Raw genomic sequence first — 25764 nt, forward strand, 5'->3', positions numbered from 1 at the left:
CTTTTAAAATGTACTGTTGGTGTTCTTAGTAGGCAGCTATAGATATCAAAGCCAGAGTTCCAATGACTGCAGATACTTATTTTACTCACCAGCTTGTGTGCATGCACAACAGTGAGACACCACACAACAGTGAGGTATCACACACATCTAAATATCAGCTCAAGAGCTGAATAATAAAGTGCATCCTGCACTATCTACTAGATGAGTCTGTACAGCAGCAAATACAAAATAGCTCAATTAGGTGATTCCTTGATTTTTCTTTCATTAAACAACACAGATTTTGCTAGAACTGTGTGTTAACAGGTTGCATATGAAAGTGGTTATGGTCTTTTTCTTTTCTCTATTTTGCTTATTTATTCTTTCTTAACTGTGAATCTCTTACCACGAAGTAGATCTGAGATTTATGCCTCCTGGCCAGGTCAATAATGTTCACGCCATTATAATAAATATTTTCAAAACACCCATGAAAGTTCCTGCGTGACAATGTCCCTGATTTTCCAGGCACTGGGATGCCTCCAAAGCTGAGCTTAGAAAGAAAAGAGAAATCAATGATACTATTAAGTAATTTTCTAAGGAAAGTAGTTGCCAATAGTGTAAGAGCAGAAGTCAAAGACTGGCCAATAATGAATCTGCTACTTCTTGGCTATTTCCTTGTATCACATCTATGTATTAAAAGAACAGGCTATGTCAAGTCATCTGTATCTGTTAAAATATTCTGAAACGTTGGCTTTTTTTTTTTCTTCTGAGGATGTCTCTTGACAGTTGTTTAGTATAGTCTTGACAGTTTTCATGGTCCACTACAGCTGCAAAACCACAGAGAAGAAGGACAAGCCCCGGTACATGCAGACCACACTGGAAAGTGCAAAAAGGGAGAAGAGAGTTCTGTAACAACTTCTTTAGGAAATTTGAGCCTGACTTCTCCACTGTGTGCAAATCATAACTAATGTAATAGAAAACAAGAGTGGATCAAACTAAGTTATTCTAGGACAGATTCAAAACAAATGAAAGGAGATACCTTTTCCCTCTCAAAATGCTTAGACTTTGCAGTTCCCTGATGTGATGGTATAGGTTTACTGGGGTTCAGAAAGAGATTGGAAGATTTAATAAAAATAAAAATCCATTGAGAGTATTAAATTCAAGAATATCACTCTGTCTTAATAAGTCCCTGAGGTAAAAACTGTTAGAAATCAGTAGATTATTGTAGAAGAGCATTGTCACAACAGTGACCTGAGTTATACTCTGGTCTACATTTCCACTCTTGGGCATCATCAGAAGCAGGATGCCAGTGTAAGTGAACTTTTGAACTCACCCATTTCAAAGCTATTCTGGTTGACATTGTAGAAAGGGTTAGTTTAAACTATTTATCTTTTAATTTTGAAATTTCATTTAATATTTAAAATCATTTTATGAAAAAAAAAAAACCAAAATTAAATATATGATGTTTCATTAAGTTATTAAATTAAGAATTTCTTATAGTCTGGAATACAATTCTAAATATAGTGGTTCATACATTTTTGGAAGGGTTTAGGCTTTTTTCCAGCTTTTGCTTTCCTTTCTACCTTGTATTGGTAACACATGCTTCAAACTACAGTATGTGAAAGAGAGGAAAAATCAATCTGAAATACTGGTTGATTTAGCAAAATAAATCTATTTGCCAATCAGTTAAAACTAATATTTGTTGTTCTTCCTCTCTTTTTTTTTTTTTTTTTTTTTTCTTTTTTAAAGGTATGATCTCCAAGCCTTGATATTGTGACTTAGATTAAGAAATTTTAAGTAGAATCATGACTTTAATCTTGTGAATGATATTTTTGAAATGGGATAATGCAGACATGTAACAGCATGAAATCTTAGTCTAATCTGCTTAAAAACTCAAATGAGTAGAATAAAATAATTAGATCTGTGCGTTCCAGGCACTCTGCCCTATCACTCATTGTCTTATCCAACAAACAGGACAGGGGCAAACATAAAGCAGCCAGTCATCACATTACAACCATGAAATAGTGGTATTTCTAACCATAGGTGGGAAACTGTCACAGCAAATTACATCTATTCCTTTTCATGAATATACCATTTCTGTAAGCAAGATTTTTTCACAGTACATTTGCCAGATCTAACAGGAATCTAAGTCTTATTCTAAACATTTCTAAACTGGTTTTATGTTGATTTATTGCAATTTTCAGGAAGACATAAAATAATAACTTTGAGTGGGTGCTCGTTCCTTATGTTTACACAGTTCGCCACATTTGCAGCACTACTAAAACAAAGTTATTAATATAATGAATTCTGAGATGAAAAAGATGGTCTTTCGAAAATTTTGAGATGAGAGTCTAGTGGAGCATTAGTAATCTAAGAACATCTCTTTTTCTTTGATTCATTCCTTTAGAAGACAGAAAATCCCTAAAATCTTAAATACTAGAAACTTTCTTAAATTCTGTCTTCTTTGTTTGTTTAACTGCATTTACATTAAAAAGTTAATAAATGTAATAAAGGAAAGGGAATTTTCACACCTCATAATCAAGGTCCAAATAACTGAATTCTCCTTTTGCATGAAAATGATGAGTGTGTTTATCCACTGTAAAGTTTACTTGATTGTTAAAGTGCTCAATGAGAACAGAATGCCAGTGTTGATCATCCAAAAGACTGCCCAGCGTAATATTAATTTGGGCATTAGAAGGATGAGTTTTAGTATCACCTTGAAAGAAGAAAAATAAAATCTATTAATTACATATAAAAATATAATTATTCAAATATATAGTCCTAGTTTATCATACTCTATACATTAAAATTCACTTAACAAATGAAAAGAAGTTTTAGTCAAATAATACCTAAGAACTATATTAGACTTTATGAGACTGTAGCTGTTACCTAAATTAATGAGTAGGGACAGCTTCCCTTTAATTAATTCCAGGGTGATGTGGTCTCCATTTTGTCCTTCTCTGTGGAGGAGAATTCCATCACTTTGTATTGTTTTAAACTTCAGAGAAATCACATCTTTCAGTGCACTCATGAGTTTTTGATTAAATGTGTAAATTAGACAACTTTTCCCATCAAAGCCAACCACCTCGGACCCTAGAAGTAAAGAAATGAAAGATAATGTATAATGCTATGTCTAAAAGAAACAGTTGCATGTTATTTCAACATGAAATGAAGCCCTACCACTAACATCCCTAGATTCATGTATGCCCAGTAAAATGTAGCTTATTTCTGCTATTACTATTCTTCCCCATTTGTTAAGACTGTCCTATTTTAATGATGATGCTATCACTAGATAATAAAACAAGGTATGCAGAAGAGAACTGGCTTCTATCCCAATCTAATACTAATCTCACATGCTGAAAGGTCTTCCTTGGCTTGGACTGTTTCTGTCCTTACTGTATTATCAGGGTGAAATTCTCTATTAATTTATCTGCAATTAATTCCAATTAAAGACAAAAAAAAAAAAAAAAAAAAAAAGTCATGTCCATTACATTTAACTGATTTTCAGGGTCTTCATGCCAGCTGTAGATATAAGCTACTATAAAAATCAATCTGGGTAACTGTAGAGCAGTTCAAAATAATATCATGGCATACTATTGTAGGAAAGAAACAAAGATATTCTAAAATGAAAACATGTCAGCTGTGAGTTGGACCTGCTTCTCTTCATCAAGTGTTTTTTTACTGGCATCATAAACAAATTAGGACTTTAAGTTGAATTACAGGTTTAGTACTGGAATACAGGACTTTGTATCATCAGTTTTCCAGCACGTGCATCACAGAGTCACAGAACAGTTGAAGTTGCCATGCATTTCTGGAGATCATCCTGATCAACATCCCCAATCAAATTAAGGTCATCTCCAGCAGGTTTCTTAGGGCTGTGTTTACTCATGTTTTGAATATTTCCAGGGATGGAGACTACAGCTCTCTGGACAACCCATGATAGTGTTCAACCACCCTCACAGTATTTCAGTTTGTGCCCATTGCCTCTTGTTCTGTCACTGGACACCACTTGAAAAGGTCCTAGCTCTGTCTTCTTTATAACCTCTTATCTGGTATTAACACATGAGTAAGATTCCGCCCGAGCCCTCTACTCTCCAGTGCCAGCTCTCTCAACCACTACACATATGGCAGATGTTCCAGTCACTTAATCATATTTGTTGCATTTTGCTGGATTTTCTCCTGTATGCCCATATCTTTCTTGTCATAGGGATCCCAGAAGTGGACCCAGCAATTCAGACAGGTCTTATTACTACAGTTGAATAGAGGGAAAGGATAACCTTCCTTGACTTGCTGGCAACACTCTTCCTAAAACAGCCCAGAATGCTGTTGGCCTTCTGTGTTAAAAGGGCATGTTGCCAGCCTGTGGTCAACCTGGAGTCTATCAGAACTCTCATGTCTTTTTATTCAAAGCCACAGTCAGCCCCCAGTGTGCACTGGTAAAACCTTGCTGGGATTATTACTTCACAGGTGCAAGATCTTGTTCTTCCCTTTGTTGAACAGCACGGGATTCCTGCCAGCCCATTTCTTCAGCATGTCTGGGTACCTGTACATGACATCAAAACCCTCTGGTGAGTCAGTCAGTCCTCCAAATTTTTACTGGCTGCAAACTTGCTGAACGTACACTCTGCCTCATCATCCAGGTCATTAATGAAGCTGTTAAACAGCATTGAAACCAGTATCAACCATGGGATACATCACAAGTGAATAGACTAATCTTGACTTTATGCCACTAATCACAACTTCTTCAGCCATCCAGTTCAGTCTGTTTTCAGTCCACTTCATTGTCCACCTAAATAGCCGGTACTTATCAGTTATCTGTGAGGGCATTATGGGAAACAGCATCAAAACTCTTGCTAAACTCAAGATAACCAACACCGAACACTCCCTTTCACCCAGCAAACCAGTTATATCACTGGAGAAGGTTATTATCTTGGTCAGGCATTATTTCCCCTTCATACTTCCATGCTGTTTCAAATAATCTCCTCATCCTTCACATGTTTGGAAATGGTTTTTAGGATTATTTGGTCCTTCAGCTTCACAGGGATTGACATGAGTCTGACCAGTTTGCAGTTCCACAGGTTTTCCTTCTTGTATTTGTTGAAGATAGAAGTGACATTTACTCTCTTCCAGTCTTTAGGAACCTCTCCCAATTGCATCTGCCTTTCAAAGATAAGCAAATGTGGCCTCAGAATTACTGTGGCCAGATCCCTCAGCACTCTTGGGTACATCCCGATAGGTCCATGAGCATACATATATCCCGCTTGTTCAAATGTTACATAGCCTGACCCTCCTCCACTGAGGGTCTCCCATGCTCTAGTCTTTCCTGTGGGCCTCAGAGACCTGATATTCCTGAAGGCAAGTCTTACCAGCAAAGACCAAGGTGAAGAGGGCATCAAGTACCTTGGACTTTTGTCCCCAGGTCCCCTGCCCCACTCAGCAGTGAGCCTGGGTTTTTCCTAGTCTTCCTTTTGCTCCTGATATACTTGTGGAAGCCCTTCTTGTTGTCTTCCATGACCTGTATCAGTTTAAAATCTAGGTGGTTTGGCTTTCCTAACCACACCCTTGCATGATCAGCCCATGTTTCTGTATTCCTCCTGGGTCATCTGACCTTGCTTCCATCTCTTGTACATTCCCTTTTTATTCCTGAGCTCAGTTAGGAGCTTCTTGCTCATCCATGCAGATTTTCTGCTGCTTTTTCTTGATTTCCTGCTTGTCAGGATAGACTTTTCTTGAGCTTGGAGGAAATGGTCCTTAAAAATCAACTAGCTCTGTGGATTCTTCTTGTCTTCAGGACCATCTTCCATGTCACTCTACCAATCAGGTCCCTGAGCATGAAGAAGCCTGTCCTCCTGAAGGCGAGGGCTATGATCCTACTATTTGCCTTATTGTATTCTCTCAGGATCTTGAACAACACAGTTTCATGGTTGCTGCAGCCAAGGCTGGCTCATCTTTCACATCCACCATCAGTTCTTCCTTGTTTGTAAGTATGAATTCCAGTAGAGTGTGTTGTCTTGTCAGCTCCTTGATCACCTGTGTGGGGAAGTTATCATGAAAGAATTCTAGAAAACTCCTGGATTGCTTATGTGCTGCTATGTTGTCCCATCAGCAGATATCAGTGTGATTAAAGTCTGCAATAAGGACCAAGGCCTGTGAGTCTAAGACTTGTTCCAGTTGTCTGAAGGCCTCATTCATTTCTTCCGTATCAGGCAGTCTGTAGCAGACATTCACGAGAATGCCACCATTTTTGGACTGTCCTCTAATCCTAATTTATAAACTATGAGTTGTCTCGTTATCTGTCCCCGGGCAGAGTTCCATGCACCCCTGCTTACTGATCACAGAAATGTAAACTTCCTTTCCTCATTGTCCTGGCTAGTCCTTTCTAAATGGCCTGTATCCATCTATGGCACCACTCCAGTCATGTGAGCTGTTCCACCATGTCTTCATGATGAGTTCACAGTCTTTCAAAAGCATGAAGACCTCAGTTTCTTCTGTGTGTGCCCCATGTTGTGTACATTAGCACACAGACACTTCAGAAAGGCATCCACTTCTGTGGAATTCTCAGAAAAAGTGTGAGAAGTTCCCCCATCGTGTTGCCCTCAAAGCAGCACTTACATATTTGTGTGTCTGCACTTGATGTGGTCAAGTGCTTGTATTTCAGCCCTGGTTTGTTGTTCCCATGACCTATTTTGTCCACACTGTCCTGAAGCCTTTATTTCTCAAAGCAGCCTACCACTTCTCCACTTAGTTTTGGGCCATCATCTCCCTCTCCCATCATTCCTAGTGTAGATCTCTCCTCACCAGGTTGGCCAGCCTGTTGGAAAATATGCTTTTGACCTACCTGGTCAAATGGATTCTGTTTCTTCCTAGCAACTCTTTGTCCTCAGAATGTCCTGAGGTTCTTAAATCTCAATAATTGCTGCTGATACCAGCTGTGCAACTAGTTGTTGAACCAAAGGATCCAACCAGTCCTCCTCAAGAACTTCTCTGTTGTCAGCAGGAACAAGGAAAATGCCACCTGAGATCCTTTGCCCTTGCCCCTTGCCCTTGAGCCATGCTTGATACACACCAGGACACCCCTGCCATTATTGTTGGTGCGCACATGGAAGAGCAACAGAGAGAGATAGTCTGAAGGCTGGACGAGCCTCAACAGTCTCTCTACAATGTCCTGGATCCATGCCTCTAGCAAGCAGAAAAACCTCCTGAGAAAGCAGGTCAGACAGGCAGACAGGGGAACCTACAACACCTGCAATGAGGAGAATTGGGAACACACCTCAAGGCACATCTTCATAGCATAGAATCACACAACAGTTTTGGTTGGAATGGACTTTTTAAAGATCCTGTAGTTCCAACCACCCTGCCATGGGCAGGGACATCTTTCACTAGATTAGGTTTCTCAAAGCCCCTCACCTCGAACACTTCCAACTATGGGGCATCCACAACTTCTCAGGGTAACTTGTTTCAGTGTCTCATAACCCGCATCATTAAAGAAGAAAAAATATCTTCCTTATGTCCAAGCTAAACCTAACTTCTTTCAGTTTAAAACTGAAGAGAAAGAAGGTGGAAGGGAAGGGGAGAGGAGGTGAGGGGAGGCGACGGGAGGGGAGGGGAGGGGAGAAAAGAACCAACTGATTTTATCACAATAATATAAAAGTATATATGTCAAAATCAATACAGATTGAACAAGACACACACAAAGGAACTGATAACACTATAAAAAACTCAGAGTATTCACAGTTCATAAGTAAAGAAGAAAAGGTAATTACCCTTGAAAGATATATTTGTGAAATAAATTAAGATGTAAAGGACACAATAAAATATGAAATTATTTTTCAACTGACTGGTTGACTTCTTGCAAGTCAACAGAAACTCACTATCTATTTAATAACTTTATTTAATTTCACTAAAAATATTTCTCCACATTGTCTGTATGGAAATGAACTCAATTCAAATTAACTAGAGTATTTAAAGTCTGTCATTTATATTCCATTTTCCAAACGCTTGTCAAGTGAATGCAACTATGTTTTTAAATATAGTTTCTTGATTTTCTTCGTATCTTGATAAAGTACTTCTTACTTATGAAGAATCCATTTATCAAATGTACAATGAATAAATATGACATTCTAGCTAAAAATGAATCCTAGGTTGACTATTTTACTTCATTATGTTGTTGAATGAATAGGGACAGTAAAAGCATTGATCAGTGTTAACTTTAAATAAATAATGTGAAGTTTAATGGCTTCAATAAAAACTTCATTAATAGAACTTTTACATTGTTATGTATCTATCAGACCAGTTAACTAGATATATTCTTAGTAAGTACTCATAACAGCAGGTATTTTTAATTTGGAACATACTCTTGTTATTAGTTGTTGGGACAAGAACATAAACATTGAGCACTTCTCTCAAAAATCCCTTACACTATTCTGCAGCACTATCTCCTAGGAATCAAAATCTACTCTCTCCAAATTTGGAAAATATACAAAAGCAAACCTTCCCTCCGCCCCCCCCCCCCCCCCCCCCCCCCCCCCCCGCCCCCCACCAGGCACAAATTAAGATTGTGAAAGGGCTGGAGATGTTAATTAAAATGGTTATAAAATTTCTCACACATGTTTTGTCTTCACCATTTATGCATTACCACTAGAAATAAACTGCAAGAGTTGTGAGAGATAAAGCATGGGTCTCCTACAGGTTTATCAGGATAAAAAGAATTATCCCAAATAACCAGGTTGTCATAATATTTTCCTCTTTCACATTTACCAACTTCTCTCAGCTTCTAATATTCCCTGGACTTGAATTTCAGGCCTCATGGGTTTTTTCTACTCTTATAAATAAGGGAAATAAAAAAGGTTGATTTGCTTTGTGAATGCTCATCTTTTGTTTTCATAATTTACAATGTGTCTTTCTCAAATTAATGTAATATGAATCTTTAGTATACTGTGAAAATACCTTTGAATGTGATGAAATGTCTCTGAGAAACTGGAAATTCTAGAAGCTTCTTCACCTGCGATAGGATCAAGAGTTCTAGTGATCCTGAGCAAAAGTTTTAGTCGTAATATCTTTGAAAACCAATTTGATTTTTGTTGATCTTTAAATTAAATGAAATTAATGTTAATGCTCTATAAGGAAAAAACAAAACAATGTAAACTGTTTAGCATTTTTTATTGTTTTTAGATAGCCTTAGTCCTGACAAATTGCATTAAAATGAGAAATCTGCTCTCTGACCCTTTCCAATTTTGGGAAAAGCAGACCTGAAAAGGTTCATAGTGTTCAGAAAAGTTAGGTAAATCAGGACTTAGCAATTGCTTTAAACAAAGTCTTGGGGGCGGGGGGGGGGGGGGGGGGGGGCGGGGGGAAGGATCGGAGAAGTGGTATGTTAAAATTTTTCATAATCAACCCTATTTAAAATGAACTTCTTTACAATTGCTTTCACATGAAGCCCTTGAATGTGCAATATCCTGTTTATGAAGAGGATGGGAAGTCCTTTCTTTGACTGATGCAATCATGCCATAGATTTTTTGCATTCCAGCCAGGAAGGGAATAATCAAAAACCCTCAACACATTTAACAGTGTTAGATGACCCTGGAAGAGGCTTTGCATATCACAGTATCTGCAGTGCTAGTTGTTAGGCACTAAATCTAATCATCTAATATTATTTTAATGTACAGAATTTATTTAATTCCCAGTTATCTTTCCCCTACAATTTTATACAATTGTAATTTTCACATTTAAACTCATTTTTCTGTCTGTCATCTGAAAAAGACTTTTTTTTTTTTTTTTTTTTTTTTTAATTTTTAGCTTACTGGTTTTCAGAGGATGGAATGAGAGCATTGTAATGAAGGCAGGAAAGAGTAAGCTAAAGAGACTTCTAATCTTTTATAGTGCCAGGGGATAGCTTAACCTGAACTCTGTTTTACATGGATTAATTGTCACAATCTGACATTTCAGGAACAAGACACAGGTAATGACTGTACAGAGTCATCAGTCTATTTTGCACACACTAAATAGGAAGAACTAACAGGTAGAAGCTGAGAGAGATTTTAGGGTGGGGTGTTTCTGGCAGCACAGAGTGTTTGTGGCACAAGCACATTTCATCAGTCCACATGAAGCCAGGTAGACCACCTGGAAGTAGAAAACATCTTTCTTTCACATGAAAAAGACTGTAGAATGGGAGTAAAAAAACTGAGGAACATGGCAGAGGTAGCAGAGTGAGGAAGAAGAAGAATTAAATACAAAGAATACAGGGGAGCTCTTTTAATGTTTCATATATCTCCATAACTGATCACCCTCATTTAGCCTTTCTATTCCATGAGCACTAACAGGCAAAAATGGAAGGACTTGTTCCATATACATGTTTTACTAACATATAAAATATGACAGTCCTTGGCCTAAAAACGTTTATAGTAAAAATGGAGTTCTGTGTTAAAAAAAAAAAAAAAAAGGAAACAAAACTCATAATAACCTGGTTTATCCTATCATGGACATTACCAAACCTCACTGAGACTATAATTAAAGGGGAAATGTTAGTTTTGAGGATACTAGGCTAAGTTGTTCAAAGCAGGTGTTTTGCTGGAAGACAACAGAGCAGCAACTTGAAAGTAGAGCCAACAGTTGTCCTGTAAGTATTACTTCACTAAGATAGTAATGACTTCTTTTGAATGTAAGATATGCATTTTCCACTATCACTTTACGGAATAGTGAGATCAACTTTATATATTCTTACAGTTTTAGTTTTAGTTGTGTAATTTGCAAGAGATTAGACCGAAGGAAGAAATTACTGCATTTGCACTTGAATACAGAACATAGTTCACATACTTGGTGGTAAATGGAAAGAGAGTTGCCTAGTCTTACAATATAAAACCCAACAAGATTTCTCTGAGAGGAAGAATGAGAAATGGGAAATCTGGAATGTGTGAATCAAAGTTAAAATAGGTATCATTGGCATTTCTGCTTTTTTTTTTTTTTATTTTCTGATGCCACCTGGAAGAGTACATAACAATTCAGAAACAACCAGGCATAATTGCTGTAACAACATGTCCTGTACATGTCTGATAAATGGAGAAAAAGACTGGAGAGAAAGAATTCATCTTTCAAATATTTAAATATATTTTGGAACTATAAGCCTATAATCACCTGGTTTGTCTTCAACAACAACCACTGAATGGAACTACTAAGAGCACATGATAATTCTATATGTTCAAAATAAATAAAGAGATGGCAAACAGCCTGTAATTCATTTGTAATTAAAGCATTTATACACAAATTAAGCATTTCAAGAACTCACAACATCATTAATACAGAGAAAATCTTAACCAGCTTAAAAAAAGTTTCTGTATTTTCAACATTATTATGTTCTCTATGTACTGCATTTAAGTGGATAATGGATGAAATATTCCTTTTAAATTAAGCCTAATCTTAGATGATGACTATCATTGCTTTGTTTCCATAAACTAGCTATAGGATCGATCCTGTATCAAATAAGTAAAAGACAGAAAAATACATAATCTTCATCAAAACTAGTTACACACAATATTTTAACTGTGTAACTGCTTATTCCAGATGTTTTATTAGTTTTAGTAACATCAACATTGTCCTTTTTTTGTCCTTTAGACTCATAGATTTTCTACTGGCAGCATGGAATAGAGATGTCACAGAAGAGAGACGTGAGATACCTTGCAAGGTCTGATAGAGAAAATTACAATAGTGAATATAGATAATTAAAATCTAGATTATAGCCATGTGCAGAAGAAAGCTCTTTAGTTTGCAAATGTTTGAGAACAATACTTCTGTAAGGATTTAAACATTGTTGAATGCACAAGGTAAAGGACTGGGAAGAAGCAAAGCTGACTGACATTCGGTGAAGCTTAGAGACACAAAAGGAGGTATTCTCATCAAGTACCACAGAGGTGAGATTTCAAATGGAAGACTTAGATTACCTTTCAGCTGGGAATGATAAAGTCATCTGTTCAGCCTTCTTTTTTAACTTTTAGTAGTCCTGGTACTTAAAACAGTGTAGGGCAAGTTGAATCTTGACCATATTTCTCAGTTACAGTAGTATCATTAGACTGTTCTAGGAAACATAACTCACGTTCCCAAGTCTCCAGGCAGATGTCACTGAGGAATTCTGTGTGGTTTTATCTTCTCACGCCCTTCTGGCATGAGCCGTCTGTTCTCTCGGATGGGGAAGTTCACCTAATTTCTCCTACCTATCTCCTGCAGCCAGGTTGAAATTTTCAATATCCTTAGTTCATGGTCTTTGACACATTTCACAAAGTCAATTTAAGGCAGAAAGCCCAGACGTGTTTTACTGATGTTCAGTTTAAAGTCAGATGCTAATGAATGGAAATAGAAGAGAGATATATAGAGACCATTCAGAAGAGATCAACCATGTAAAGAATGACTTAAACCCAGAAGTTGAGAAAAAAATTCCTACAAAAAGCAATAGATGAAAGTACTTAAAACAAGCAATTAAAGGGGTTGCATAAAATAAACTCTGTTTCCCTCATGAAGAAAAGATGTGGAGAATGAAAAGCAGCAAACAACTTTCTAAGTGGAATATTTTTTAAAAAGTCCAGGGATGAAAAACTGTAACAGGAAGACAACAGGAAGATTTACATTGTCCAGTAGATCAATACAACCATAACACTTATGCATTTGTCTTCCAAATGCTTATATCAGTTATTAATGTTTTATTAATGACACAAAAAATATTTCAAAAGTACCCCTTAAATATATAACAACTTTGAAATATCCTTCAACTGTACATTTGTGGGTCTAGCTACTTGCGCTTTTATTGGCTCAGGACCAAGACCATGTATATTTAAAACTGTAAACATTTTCTACATTTCATCCTTCAGATAGAAAGTATACCACGTTAAGCTGTAGTTTTTAACACTTTCAAAAGAAGAGTTTGCAGTGAACCAGTCATTGGATTATGTCCACACCATTCATTCCAACACAGAAAGAACTGAAAAATAAGCATCACATTGTCACATGATGCAGAAATAGTGAAGTCTGCACATAAACTTATTGAATCAATTTTATTCAAGATTAAATTTAAGCTTAGAAATTTAATTTAAACAGTAATGTAGGTAAGAAAAGACAAAAATTAATAGTTGTTTCATTTAGCTGATTAAGCAAAACACTTACTGTACGTGCATCCATACACTTCAATGCGCATTCCAATTCTGCCATTCGGATTCCAGTCCAAAGGCACAAAACGGAGAAATCTTGCTTTAATGGAATGCTGAAGCTTATAGTATATGACACTGTCCGCATTTGTGTTTCCAGAAAAGGCCTAGAAGAAAATGAAAAAGAGATCAGCCACATCTATACTGAATACAGAAATATATGGAAGTATTGCTGATATTTTCATTTTATACCTTCATCTGGAAAACAGTTAAGCACAGGAATATAATGTATTTTTTCAGTGAATTCCATAGGAACAGCCACTGAATCAATCTTGATTATTCTTATAGAGTGTTAAGTCATCTGTGCATTTAGTACTGACACCACAATAATTGAAAAATCTCACAACTCCTAAAATTTAAGTGAATGAAACATTTTAAAACCAAACATTGCTTTCACAAAACGTGTAGAATATCCTGGAATTTCAGTGTATTGTACCATCTAATACTTTTTCATGAGACAACAAAGTGTTATGAGTAACGAGTGTTATGATTTTCTTTTACTGAAAGGTTAGATAAATTTCACTGCAAACCTGTGTTTTAGATGTGTAGTAGGCTGAATCCAAAAAGTTCTTATACTGACAGATCATTGTGTTGAAAGACTCTGGTTTCCAACTAAAGGATCCAGAGTATTATAAAAGGATTTTAATTCAGCATTCTCTTGAAAAACAAAAATCTGAATTTCAGGGTTTTTTCCCCAGATCAGAGATAAAAGAATAAACAATTATCATAGAAGCTTTGTTTTGGCAGTATTTAACCGATAAGACTACTTTCCCTTTTTGTTACATAAGGAAACATAAAGTAATGTAAAGAAGAACATAAAAAAAATCTAAAGAACTGTAATCATAAATTTTAGCATCCTAAAGACTGGAGAATATCTTCTGATTTTGTTGGTTACATGTTCAGATGTGTTGTGTTTTTTATTTTTTTTCCTCATTGTCTATTTGTAATTGTCGTGGTTTGAGCTCTGAAGGCAACTGAGCACCACACAGCCACTTGCTCCTCCTTTCCCTCCCAGCAATGAGAAGGGAAAAATAAGCCAGGCTTGGGATTCGAGATAGGACAGGGAGGGGCAAATCACCCCTTACGATCACAGGTAAAAGGAAGACTCGTTAGGTGAAGAAAAAAAATAGATTTATTACAGACACTAACAATAACACTTAACAGAGTAAAACAGTGAAAAGCATTGCCACATCTTGAGAACACCTTCCCCTCACATATCCCTTCTTCTCAGGCCCAGGTCTGCTCCTGATATTTCTACCTCCTCCCCAAAGCGGCACAGGGGCATGAAATGAGGGTGCAGTCAGTGCTGCCACTTCTATCATCTTCAGTGGGTGGAGCTTCTGGAGCTTTTTCCCCTGCTCCAGCGTTGTCACCCTCTCACAGGAGACAATCCTTCACAAACCCTCTCTGACATGAGACCAACCCTCCCACAGGCTGCAGCCCTTCCTGAGCTCCTCCAGCGTGGGACATCCCCACATGCTGCAATCCTACCAGTGCTGAACTACGACAGCGGGGACTACTTCTTCCCACAAGATCCCAGCCTTCTTCAGGCACAGTCACCTTTTTCATCCATGTGAAACCTCTCACAGTTCATAAATCAGTGTCTGCTCCACCGTAAATCTTCATGGGTGGTGGTGGTGGGGGCCGCCCTGCCATCTCACCACAGGATACAGGGGGTTCTCTGCTCCAGCACACCTCCCCCCTCTTTTCTTCCTCCGTTCCTCCACAGACCTTGGTGTTCACAGAGCTGCAGCAACTCCTCCTCATTGTCGTCTGTCCCACTGCTCGTCACCACGTCCCTTCTTAAATACGTTATCGCAGAGGCGCAGCTGATTGGCTCAGTTTTGGTGCAGAGGTGGGGCCGACTTGGAGCCAGGGGAGCTTTGATAAGCTTCTTACAGGGGGCCACCCCTGTAGGACCCTCCTCTGCTATCAAAAAAACCCCACAACTCACTCAAACCCAGGATAGTAATATGTGAAGTAGAAAGAATTTGTTCAAATATTTGTATCTAAATATCTGACAAATTAGACAGAAATCACTCTCTGAAGTATTCTGATGAGCAGAATTAAAAAGATCACACATTTCTGGATATATGGATAGTACTGTTGCTATATCTATAAACTACAAATGTTACAACTGCAGAAATATATAGAATCTAACATCTTTAGGTATGTAGTTTCTCTTTCCAGAAGTTTTTGAAGCAGAGTTGGACTTCACTGCATTCATTATTTACCCTCCTATACATGAATCTTTGCACCTTCCCTCCCCCGTACTAGTAAAATTTTAATAAAGTCTAGTCTCTGAACATTCAATAGAAAGAAAAAGAAAAAAGAAAACAGCTACTGGATGGGTTCATTACAGCTAACCTATTACCCTAGTAATAAGCAATAAGAGTTAGTGACTCTGAATGTCCACACCACTTTCGGGTTCAGGCTTTATAATTTCACCATCACAGTGGGTGAATGTGGAAACATGCTAAAACAAACACAGAAGAGCTACTATTTGGAGGGTGAGACCCTTCCAGACATCTTGTCCCTTCAAATCCTTGTTTTCTGTCTGTAACAAATACAGCTGCAAATGAAAGTGCCAATTAGTTTACTGAACCAGAACCCAGGACCCAGAAGTTTAAGTACTGTGAGGAAATTAAGTGTTCGATGAAGACTTAAATTTTTTCCAAAATCATTTTCAGAACACAGATACCTCATGAAAATTAGTTGTTAAATTTTTAGTACAGAATGCATATTTGATTTTTTTACTGCAGGGTATACTTAAGCCATGTGTTCTTAATTTAAAATTAGGTTTTTGACTTCAGCAACAGCCTAAAAGTAATTCAAACCACTCCTTAAAACATTCAGAATGGTCAGTTTAGAAATCAATACTTTTAGCTGTCACTTTACAAAGCTTTTATCTGTGAAGAACACATTTTAAAGTGTATCAATTGAGTTGAGTATTAAATAGGTCTTTATTGCTTGTTTATAACACTCTAAAGGTTAAAATACGCAGTTTAGAGCTTTTTTTCAGTTTTAATCCCTTTCACAAGAAAGAGAAAGAGCAAGCAATCAGACAGCTTTTCCTCCAGACTACAAATACTAAAGGCATACCAAAAGCCTATGGAATTAGCTTGTAGGCTTTTTAGAGGAGAAGAATACTTAACATGACAGATACATGTCTGTCTTTACTGTGGAACGCAATTACTGTTTCACAGACCAATCCAGCAGTCATTTAAACACATAATTATAACCACATAATGAGTCTCCTTCCTCTCACCCCTGCCTTATTCTGACTGTTCAGATCACTTCATTCTTGTGCCAAATCACTCGAAGGGAACATGTCATTATTCTAGATTATATAGAGTCCTCACAACCTACACAGGCATCTCATGGTTTAAAAGACTCAGTGTGGCCCTCAGTTAATATGAATGCTACACATAAGGATTATTTGCATAAATATTAATAGGGTTGTAAAGCTAACCCCACTAATATAACTGCCTACTGAATCTTAGTTGATGTTCCTACAGACTTTATATTATATTGCTTTTTAATAGCATGAAGACATACTATCTTTCTCAAAGAATGCAGTTTTTGAAACAAGGAAATACCATATTACAGTTTAGCCTTAAATGGTAACAGGGGCACTCAGCAGTACAGATATCTAAACAGACAGCTCTTCACAGCCTACCTTATTCCATAAAGTATAAGTAACCTGGGCTGTACTGAGGCCTGAAATGAGGGCCTACTCTCAAACTTGTTTTAACCCTCCTACTTAATTTCTAACCCCGTAGTTTCTTTATCTCAAGCTATTTTAACCCTCCTCTTCTGAAAATAGAATTATTCAGTTCATTATGGCATCAGAAATCACACATGTGCTCTGGACTGTATTAATAAAGTTAAATCCTGTGTGTAGAAGGGCATCACAATGCTCAGAATGATTGTGAAAGTAAGGTTACATCAAGGTAAAGTAAAAAGTAAGTTCTTTGTTTCTCTTTCTATCTTCTGTCTATAAAGCAAATAAGGTTTTGGACCAGGGATAACACCAGCAGCATGTCCAAAACTTCCTCAGATAGTCAAAAAGTCCCCCATAGCTAAAGCTGTGCATGAGACATGCATTGTGTACAGTGAGCCATACTTTTAGATTACCTAGAAGAGGTAACACTTATTTACAAATGCAGATTTTACTGTATAATATACTACATATACACTAAAACATACTATTGGACTAAATAATATGCACAATATTTTTATATATTGTCTATACATTGTAATAAATATTACATTTATTATAAATATTACTTCATATTAAATACAAATATTATTATGATAAATAAGTATACTTTGATGAAAATTTTCATTTTATGTTTAATGAAAAGAACTGGAACAGGACCCCAACCTGGATAATTTGGTCAGAATAGGAAGTTTAGCAGTGAAGTACTAGTGTACTTCAAGAAAGGTCTGAGTTTTTTCATGTTTTTTATAAATTCAACTACTAAAACTAGCAAAAGAAGTTGACAAAATCTGTGTGAAGTAGCTAAGAGCTTTTCATATAAAATACTTGCTGTTGTTACATGATGATGGTTATGCTTTGGAAACATTGTCAAGCCAAACTGCTCATGACACACACCAAAACTGTAGTTGGTATTAGTGCATGGGGCCATCCGAAAGGGAATAGAAATCCCAGTAGTCTACTGGCAATTTATCCACCTTAAAGCATCTTTCATGCTACTCTAATAATGCTTCAGGATTAACCCATATTGACCTCTTCTGAGAACAGAGTTCAAAATAAATTATTTTCTCCCATAACTTCTAAGCTATATCTAAGTTCATATAGTAGTTTAACCATTTACATCTCAGTAACAAAAGGACTGTCTATTCAAGTTAACCTAGCACACACTACAATTAACATCAATGTCATTGAAATATTCACTGAACAAGTATCCAATATTCAGACTCTTCCTTCTCATCCAATTATGACTGCTGGAAGTTATTGTTAGTCTTTCGGAGTTGGTCCTGAAAGTCAACAGATGTGAACTGTTTGGTTAAAGTGAAAAAGTGAGTGTGGAAGTCCTGCACTTTGACCAGAAAACACTGTACCACACAATGGCCTCCTTTACTTGATCTCCAGTTGGGAATTATGGCTAGGATGATTGCATAAATAAAATGATCAAAGATTGTTAGGGCTTTATTGGTTATAATCAATGATTTATGCAAAAAACAACAGATCTGCTGGCTATAAAATAGTAGCAGTGGCACCTTAGTGAGGAGCCCTGGGCCGTAAGTTACTCATATTTCTCACCAAGTCTTGTCTCTTAATTGTTTGAAGATACAGTTGAACTATACTAGTGTAATCTTAAATTGACAAAAACTCATGGTGATTCCACATGTTCATGAATTTGACAGATCACAGCCTTTTTTGCAAAGCAGGATGTTATATATTAATGACAACATGATTAATATAGACCAGATAGAAAAATCCTGGCTAAAAAAAAATCATAAATTACTGTTCTAGTCAATGTCCACTGTTTGTAACATCTTCTGCCATTTCAGTAGGAACATACTCCGTCTGGCAAGTTCTGATGCATTTACATTGTCTGCACATTGTGTATATCATCTGACCAATGCTATGGTAAAAAGAAAAATATCTGACAAGCTATAGCAATAACATGATTTCCAAGCAAAACAGTGATCTTAAAAACACTGCCATGCTGCAACCAGGACTAATTAGTGTCAGATATACTGATGTCATGCACAAGATACTATGTTTGTCCTTTCATTCAGTTATTCCCTCAGTCTACCATCCTCATTAGTTACCATGGAGTTTAGGCTTACTTGCATTGTTGCTTGTTTGTCTGTTAGGTTATTTTATTATACAGAAATTTCTAATGTGCTTGCTTAAAAGATTTCAGAAGTTTGCAGCATACTGAATTAATCATTTAATATTATAAACTTGAGTGATGTGATTCACAAAGTACAATTCCATTTGAACACGTTATTTGAAAAACAAAAAATAAAAAAAAAAAAAATCTATGAAAGAAGAGATTTCAAAGACTACTTTATCTATAATTATATTTTTCACTTAGCGTTTTTTGCTGTCCATTAAGAATGTTTTAAGGATTACCATTCAAAATTATATTTCAAATACCTCTTAATTCATCGTGCTGTAGAATTTGCCACTAAAGTGTAATTTATTCTACTTCTAGATCAAGAGTTCAGAATCTAGATTTTAGCACTGAAAATGCTACTGTTTTGGGTTTTTTTCCTATAAAAAATTATTTCACTTACCAAGAGTAATACAAATCTCGCATTAAATTACTAGCCATCTCTGAGTGCTATTAAAATTACAGATGGTGAAAACGGACTATTGAGTGCGCTTCAGAATGTTTCAAAACACTATTTATTTTGCAACTGCATTACTAATAGTTTTATACATGATGAGCCAGAAATGTAGAAAGGGAATTTATTTAATTAAAGATTACATTGTACATAGTTATCTTAAATAGCTTCCCTTCATAAGAATTTACTAAACTGTGTCTCTGCTCATTGTAGAACACCTCAAGGTGAATTATTCTCGTGTACTGTGATAAAAAGCAGGAAGAGTGAAAATCTTCTGAAGAAATAAAACTCTAACTACTATATATAACTAGCCATTTCAAATTATTCAGCATCCAAAAGAATTCTCTGAAACACTCCAGAACAAGATATCAATTCCCACCTGTAGTATCTTTACTGTTTATGTCAGCACATTAGGGGTAATACTAAATTAAACTTGTTGGTTGACCAGTATGACCATGACCTAATCCTCTTTGCTGTCTACTGATATTTATTCTTAGATTAAAAACTCAACCTCCTTGTATTCATGTTTATATTACCTAGCTCAAAACTGTGTCCTGTTATGTGGTCCTGTCATTTGCCAATCAATGCTTCTTACCTTCTTTAAGCCCTGGAGTATTTTGTAATAATGACAAATTGTAACACCATAAAAGTGTTCTGGATAATTTCCAGCTTTTTAACAGAAAAAAGTATCCTAAAATTCACAGCATAAAAGACAACAGTCAGTGAAGTATCCAAGAAATACATCATGCAATTAAAATGGTCAGCCAGAAGATTAGTACGAGCAGTGGAATTCCTCTATAACACACATCAACTACACTCAATTTTTCTATAAACTTGTAAAGATAAATTGTTCCTTTTGCAGTTTCCTGAGTAGTTTAAAATTAACTTCTTCCCAAAGACTTGCAGACTAGATCAATGTTCCACCTAAAAGTGCTAAAGAACAGTTAAACATCAAAATCAAATTAAGCCAAATTATTTAAACTTCAATCAAAATAGTGGAATCGGTAAGACATACCTTCAAACAATAACTCAAATGTATTTTATACTAAATTATTTTTCATTCTACTTTTGTACTTTTTTTGCTGACAACACCCTCCTAAAAAAGTCACTTGGGTAAGCAGTGAATCTGTAATTCACTTATAATATTAACTGAAAAGAGGATACATTATCTTGAAACAGCCTAAACTAAAGGCATTTGCAAACAAACTTTAGAGAACAGAAAGAAACAAGAAAACAACTACTAAAATTAATGACACATTTGTAAATGTCAAAACGCTTGAAAAATGTTGTCATTATTACTAATTCTCACATAAGAAAATTTTGAAAAAGCAGGTTGAATGTTCAGGACACTGTGAAGTCAATAATAAAAATCACGGTGTAGGGAATAATGTATGCATTAAAAACATCTTAATGTAAACCACCAGAAACAACTACTTTTTTGAATTCTTACATGTACCTTATTACTTGTTTCATTCAGCTATATGTAGCATTAAATTGTATGTGAAGTAACTTGCCACCATAGGAGGGAGCCCTTGCATTAATACAACTGGGCAAGACATTGAGGTTTGTTAATCAATTACCATAATAACAATTTTTTATTAATTTCCAATATGTAATTGTGAAACTACTATATTTATTAATAACTAAGCACATGTACCTCACAGGTATTCTCTGAAAATTGAAAATGTGAATGTGTTTCATAATAGTATTACTGGAATTATAAACAATCTTTTTCCTCAACAACTTTCAAAGATTAGCTAATTCTTTACCTGAAATAAATATACACATACCTTTTAAAATATGGAACTGTAGTCCATGAATTTGTATTCTGGTATTCTCAATGTAACTGTGATGATCTCCAAGAGTAATAACCAAAATAATTTTTAATGGAGGTGTTATGACAATTTATATTCCTATCTTTTTGTTTAGTTTTTTTTTTTTTTTTCCCCCTATTTTTTTTTGGGGGGGGGGGGAAATAAAACCATTTAAAACAATGTGTAAAATATGAACATATTGAATTTTGAATCTGGGCCACAGTGTAGCTGTCCTTTCTACTTTCAAAACAGTTTGGAGTATAATGACTCCTGTGCTAGGTAAAGAAATGTTTTTGTTAATGTTATTTAATGTTCAGTGTCAAACTAAATACTTTTACATACTTAAAATTAATAAACTCCATAAACTTTATGAAAAGTTTTCAAAGAGCAGTAAATTATTTAACCTGTTTATTCCACCTATTTACTTGTTAAAAGATGTAAAATTTTGGGGGATGTTATATTTCTCTTGATATGAAATTTAGGTAGGAATCATCATTCATTATTATACTTCTATAGCACATAACATAGAACAGACACTACCAGGAGGAAAAAAAAAATCAGGTAATTTATAACTTAAACAGCTATGATACAACAGCACTGTGTCTACTGAAATGTCAAAACAGTACATGGGAATCCTGTTTGCTCAAAGCAATATAAAATTCTGTTTTAATATTACAGTATAACATTCCTTTGTATATAATTTCACACTTTTCTCTGAAATAAAATTAAATGACCAGAAAGAAAGGAAGGAAACTTTATTAGCTATGCTACATAGAAACGGCAGGGTAAATGCTTTGTAGCTCTTATGTCCTGAGGGTCATAGGCAATAATAGAGTTCAACAGAAAGGCTTCCTACTAAATTTATTCTTGTGGCTTTTCATATACAAAGTCTCACCATTTTTAATTTTAGAGAAAAGCCTGTACATGAAATCTTCTGTAACTCATCATTAGTGACTCATAATAGTATATAACACAGCAAGTTAACATAACAATACTCAGTTTCTTATGCTGCTACAACTTCCAAATTAGTCCAACATTTCACCCATCTCACCAAAAGTTTCTGTGGCAAATTATAACTTTTCTTTTTACATAATGCTTTACATTCTGGTTCTAAGAAAATTTTTCAAAGGCAAGCAGCTTCCATGTTGTTAGTTTTACTCCATTGAATGATACCATGAAGTGAAACTCCAGAGAAACTCAATGAAGAGATTGTTTTTTCAGATAGACTGTAAACAATAAGCCTCAAAGACCTTTCTGTATACTTATGCTAATTCTGTATTAAATTTTAACAGAAATGTTCAGTAAATGTATATAAAGTTTTTTTCAGAAGTAGTTACCAGTGAGTAGGAAAAATTAAATCTAATGTGTAAAATATTTCATGTTAAGAACATTTGGAGTAGAAAAGCAGAGGTTCAGTTTTCAAGAAATGTCAGCGTTCACAGTAGCCACACTGAAAAGACAATGGGACAAGAGAATAATCTCCCAAATTCAAGTTTCCTGATGACATTCTCTAACTGTCCATCTAGTTAATGAAAAGTCTAGCTGATTGTTTTTATTCTGTGGTTGCACACTTGCATTGAAATAAACTAAGACTACTTAATAGACATTTATAGAAACCAAAGACAAAGTTAAATCAGACCTATATCTAACTGATACAAGTATTGAAATGATAATTCAAATAAAGGTTAAAATTTATTACTTGCCTAATGTAGCCAAATACAAAGGATTAATCAGATGACACCATCATATTATCCCCCCATGTAACCAAAACATGCGTTTTTTTTTTCAGCAGATTTTCTATTTACTCACAAGGCTTACTATACCTATGCAAGGCTTTAATCAAGTCCTCTTTCTTCTGTGTTGTAGGCAGCATGACTACATCACTTTAGGATGAAAAACATGGCTAGATTGATATATGAAGCATTTGGTGCTCAAATGAGAAACATGGATCCCGAAGTCAGTTGGTTATATGAGAATTTGAGTTGTACATATGTATTCATTAGTCAAAATAAAACAAACTTCTAGTTTTCTTGCTTTCATTGAAAAAAATAAAACATGTCTTTTGAGCTACCTTCATTATCTTCATAGCTTGAATTAGAAGTTGTGAAACTGTCAGGTTGAAAACACTATCATTTCCTTCCTGGAGGATTAAAAAACCAGAACAAAACAAAATCCCAAACCATAACCCAAAACGAAAAGAAAATAAAAAAAAGTTAGGTATCAGGACAATACGATAACTTTTGTTTGAATATGAATAAAGAAAGATTACTGTGTGAAAGAAAATACATTTTATGATTCTGTGAGTTACTTCTTGCCATGTTTCATCTTTCTAGTTGATGTAATAATTTTTTTTTTTTTTTTGCATTCATGAGAAACAGATGCAAACATTTTAGTAAGGTTCATATTTCATCATTAACTTTGATGTGTGTGGTAGCCACTTAAGACTCTTTAATAGAACATGAACTGGGGAGTATGTGTTCTCAGTAGTGTTCAACCTATTGAACATGGTGCTTAAAAACATCTGCAATGTAAACACAAAAGACAGAGACATCATGGAACAAAGTCATGTTCCACTCACAAGTGCAGAACTTAGCTGTTCATGAGGATACAAAATAAAAAATAAAGTTCTGTCTCCAAAATCAGAGACAAGCAATTAAAGTATCCCAAAGTGGTGAGCTGTTAGCACTCATAAGAAATCCTCTATCAGCGCTGAAGGTGGTAACAGCATGAGATGGTTTTGTAGTGTTTTTATTTGGAGCCCAGATGGAAATGCAGAGCAGCAGTAAAGAGGTGTAGAAATTTGAATTACACAAAAAAAGGAAAGGTTTTTGAAAGAAAGCAGTCTGCACTTATGGAATTAAATGGTATAAACTTTAGCAAAAGGTCATTTGGCCTTCTAGGAATCCTTTTTCTGGAGCCTATTTTTGCAGAATAGATTCAAAGAATATTACTCATTTTTTCAGGAGGGGTTGGGGAGGCAGCAGAAAGCAAGAATTTTCTAAGTTTGGAAAAAGATCTGAAAGTAGCTGAAAGGGTTTTGGCTGGGATAGAGCTGATTTTCTTCATAGTAGCTGGTGTGGGGCTATGTTTTGGGTTTGTGTTGAAAATAACATTGATAATACAGGAATGGTTTAATTACTGCTGGGCAGTGCTTGAACACAGTCAAGGCTTTTTCTGCTTCCCAGATTGCCCCACAAGCGAGGGGGCTGGGGGTGCACAAGAAGTTTGGAGGGGGCACAACTAACCCCAACTGACCAAACAGATATCCCAGACCATTATTAGGTCATGCTTAGCAATAAAAGCTGGAGGAAGAAGAGGAGGGACATTTGGAGCTATGGCATTTATTTTCCCAAGTAACCATTACACGATAGAGCCCTGTTCTCCCGGAGGTGGCTCTAAACACCTGCCTGCTGGTGGGGAATGGTGAATTAATTCCTTGTGTTGCTTTGCTTGTGTGTGCAGCTTTTACTTTACCTACTAAACTGTCTTTATTTCAAACCAGGAGTTTTGTCACTTCTACCCTGTTGATTCTGCTGCCCATCCCCATTGAGGGGGGAATAAGTGATTGGCTTTGTGGTGCTTAGCTTCCAGCTGAGGTCAAACCATGACAAAGAGACATTCTCAGGCTTCAGTGAAGACTGGAAGGTTTCATACCATCGGTTGCAATTGTATTTCTTTCAAGGTTACCACTGATATCTTAATATCTCTATTCTACATGTTGCACATGGGAAAAAACACAGAACAAAGCACAAACACAAGTACTTGTTCATAATAAACAGAAAATAAGAGTATTTTTTACCTTATCTTCCTTTTAGAAAAGAATCAGAGAAAATGCTCAGCATGAGAAACTTAACTATATTTAATAACTAACGTACTTACAGCCATACTACTGCTCTAGCAGGCACGTGATACCACAGAAATGTAATGCACGGATCCCATAACTAGGATATCTGCAAAGCCTTCAAACTAAACATGCTGGATTGCATAGGAACATTTACTAGAATGCTCTTCTGTGCCCAGGGGATGTGTCCTAAAAGCCACAGTAGGACTTTTTTAACTGGTGAATGGAATAATACCAAATTCCTAGGTATATATCACATGGAAATTATGTGTCTGACACAGAGTCCAGTATCAGTCTAATCAAGAAATTTGGGTACCCTAAGAAGCAAAATAATGGTAATTCAGACTTTCCTATAGTACTATACATTTAAATACAAATAAATGACTAGCAAATACCAAAGACTAGCAAATACAAATGACTAGAAAATATGGCATGCAATGAAAGCAGTCAAGAGTACATGATGGACAGGGAACAGAAAGGACACATCTGCAGAACTCAGCAAATGGTGCAATTTTGGAACGTGAAGAAGGAATGACTGAGATGGTTGTGCTCATCAGCTATGGGAAGGGCAGGCAGAGAGTAAATTGGCTGCCTACACTGTGGGGAAAGAGAGAGTAAA

General features: G+C 35.9%; 1 protein-coding gene across 3 annotated transcripts in view; it reads right to left on the minus strand.

The window, feature by feature from the left end:
* The window catches only part of LOC104358009 (contactin-associated protein-like 4), a 252607-nt gene that overhangs the window by 85841 nt on the left and 141002 nt on the right, over positions 1-25764 (minus strand). For all 3 annotated transcript variants that reach the window (XM_032992904.1, XM_032992903.1, XM_032992905.1), the window contains exons 4-7: positions 13123-13270; positions 2866-3069; positions 2508-2692; positions 383-526 (exon numbers count right to left, since the gene is read on the minus strand). In XM_032992904.1, the coding sequence (XP_032848795.1) occupies positions 383-526; positions 2508-2692; positions 2866-3069; positions 13123-13270 (681 nt within the window). The remainder of the gene's footprint in view (positions 1-382; positions 527-2507; positions 2693-2865; positions 3070-13122; positions 13271-25764) is intronic.

Source organism: Tyto alba, unplaced genomic scaffold, assembly GCF_018691265.1.
Source record: "Tyto alba isolate M040663 unplaced genomic scaffold, T.alba_DEE_v4.0 Super-Scaffold_13, whole genome shotgun sequence".
Classification (NCBI taxonomy): Eukaryota; Metazoa; Chordata; class Aves; order Strigiformes; family Tytonidae; genus Tyto; species Tyto alba.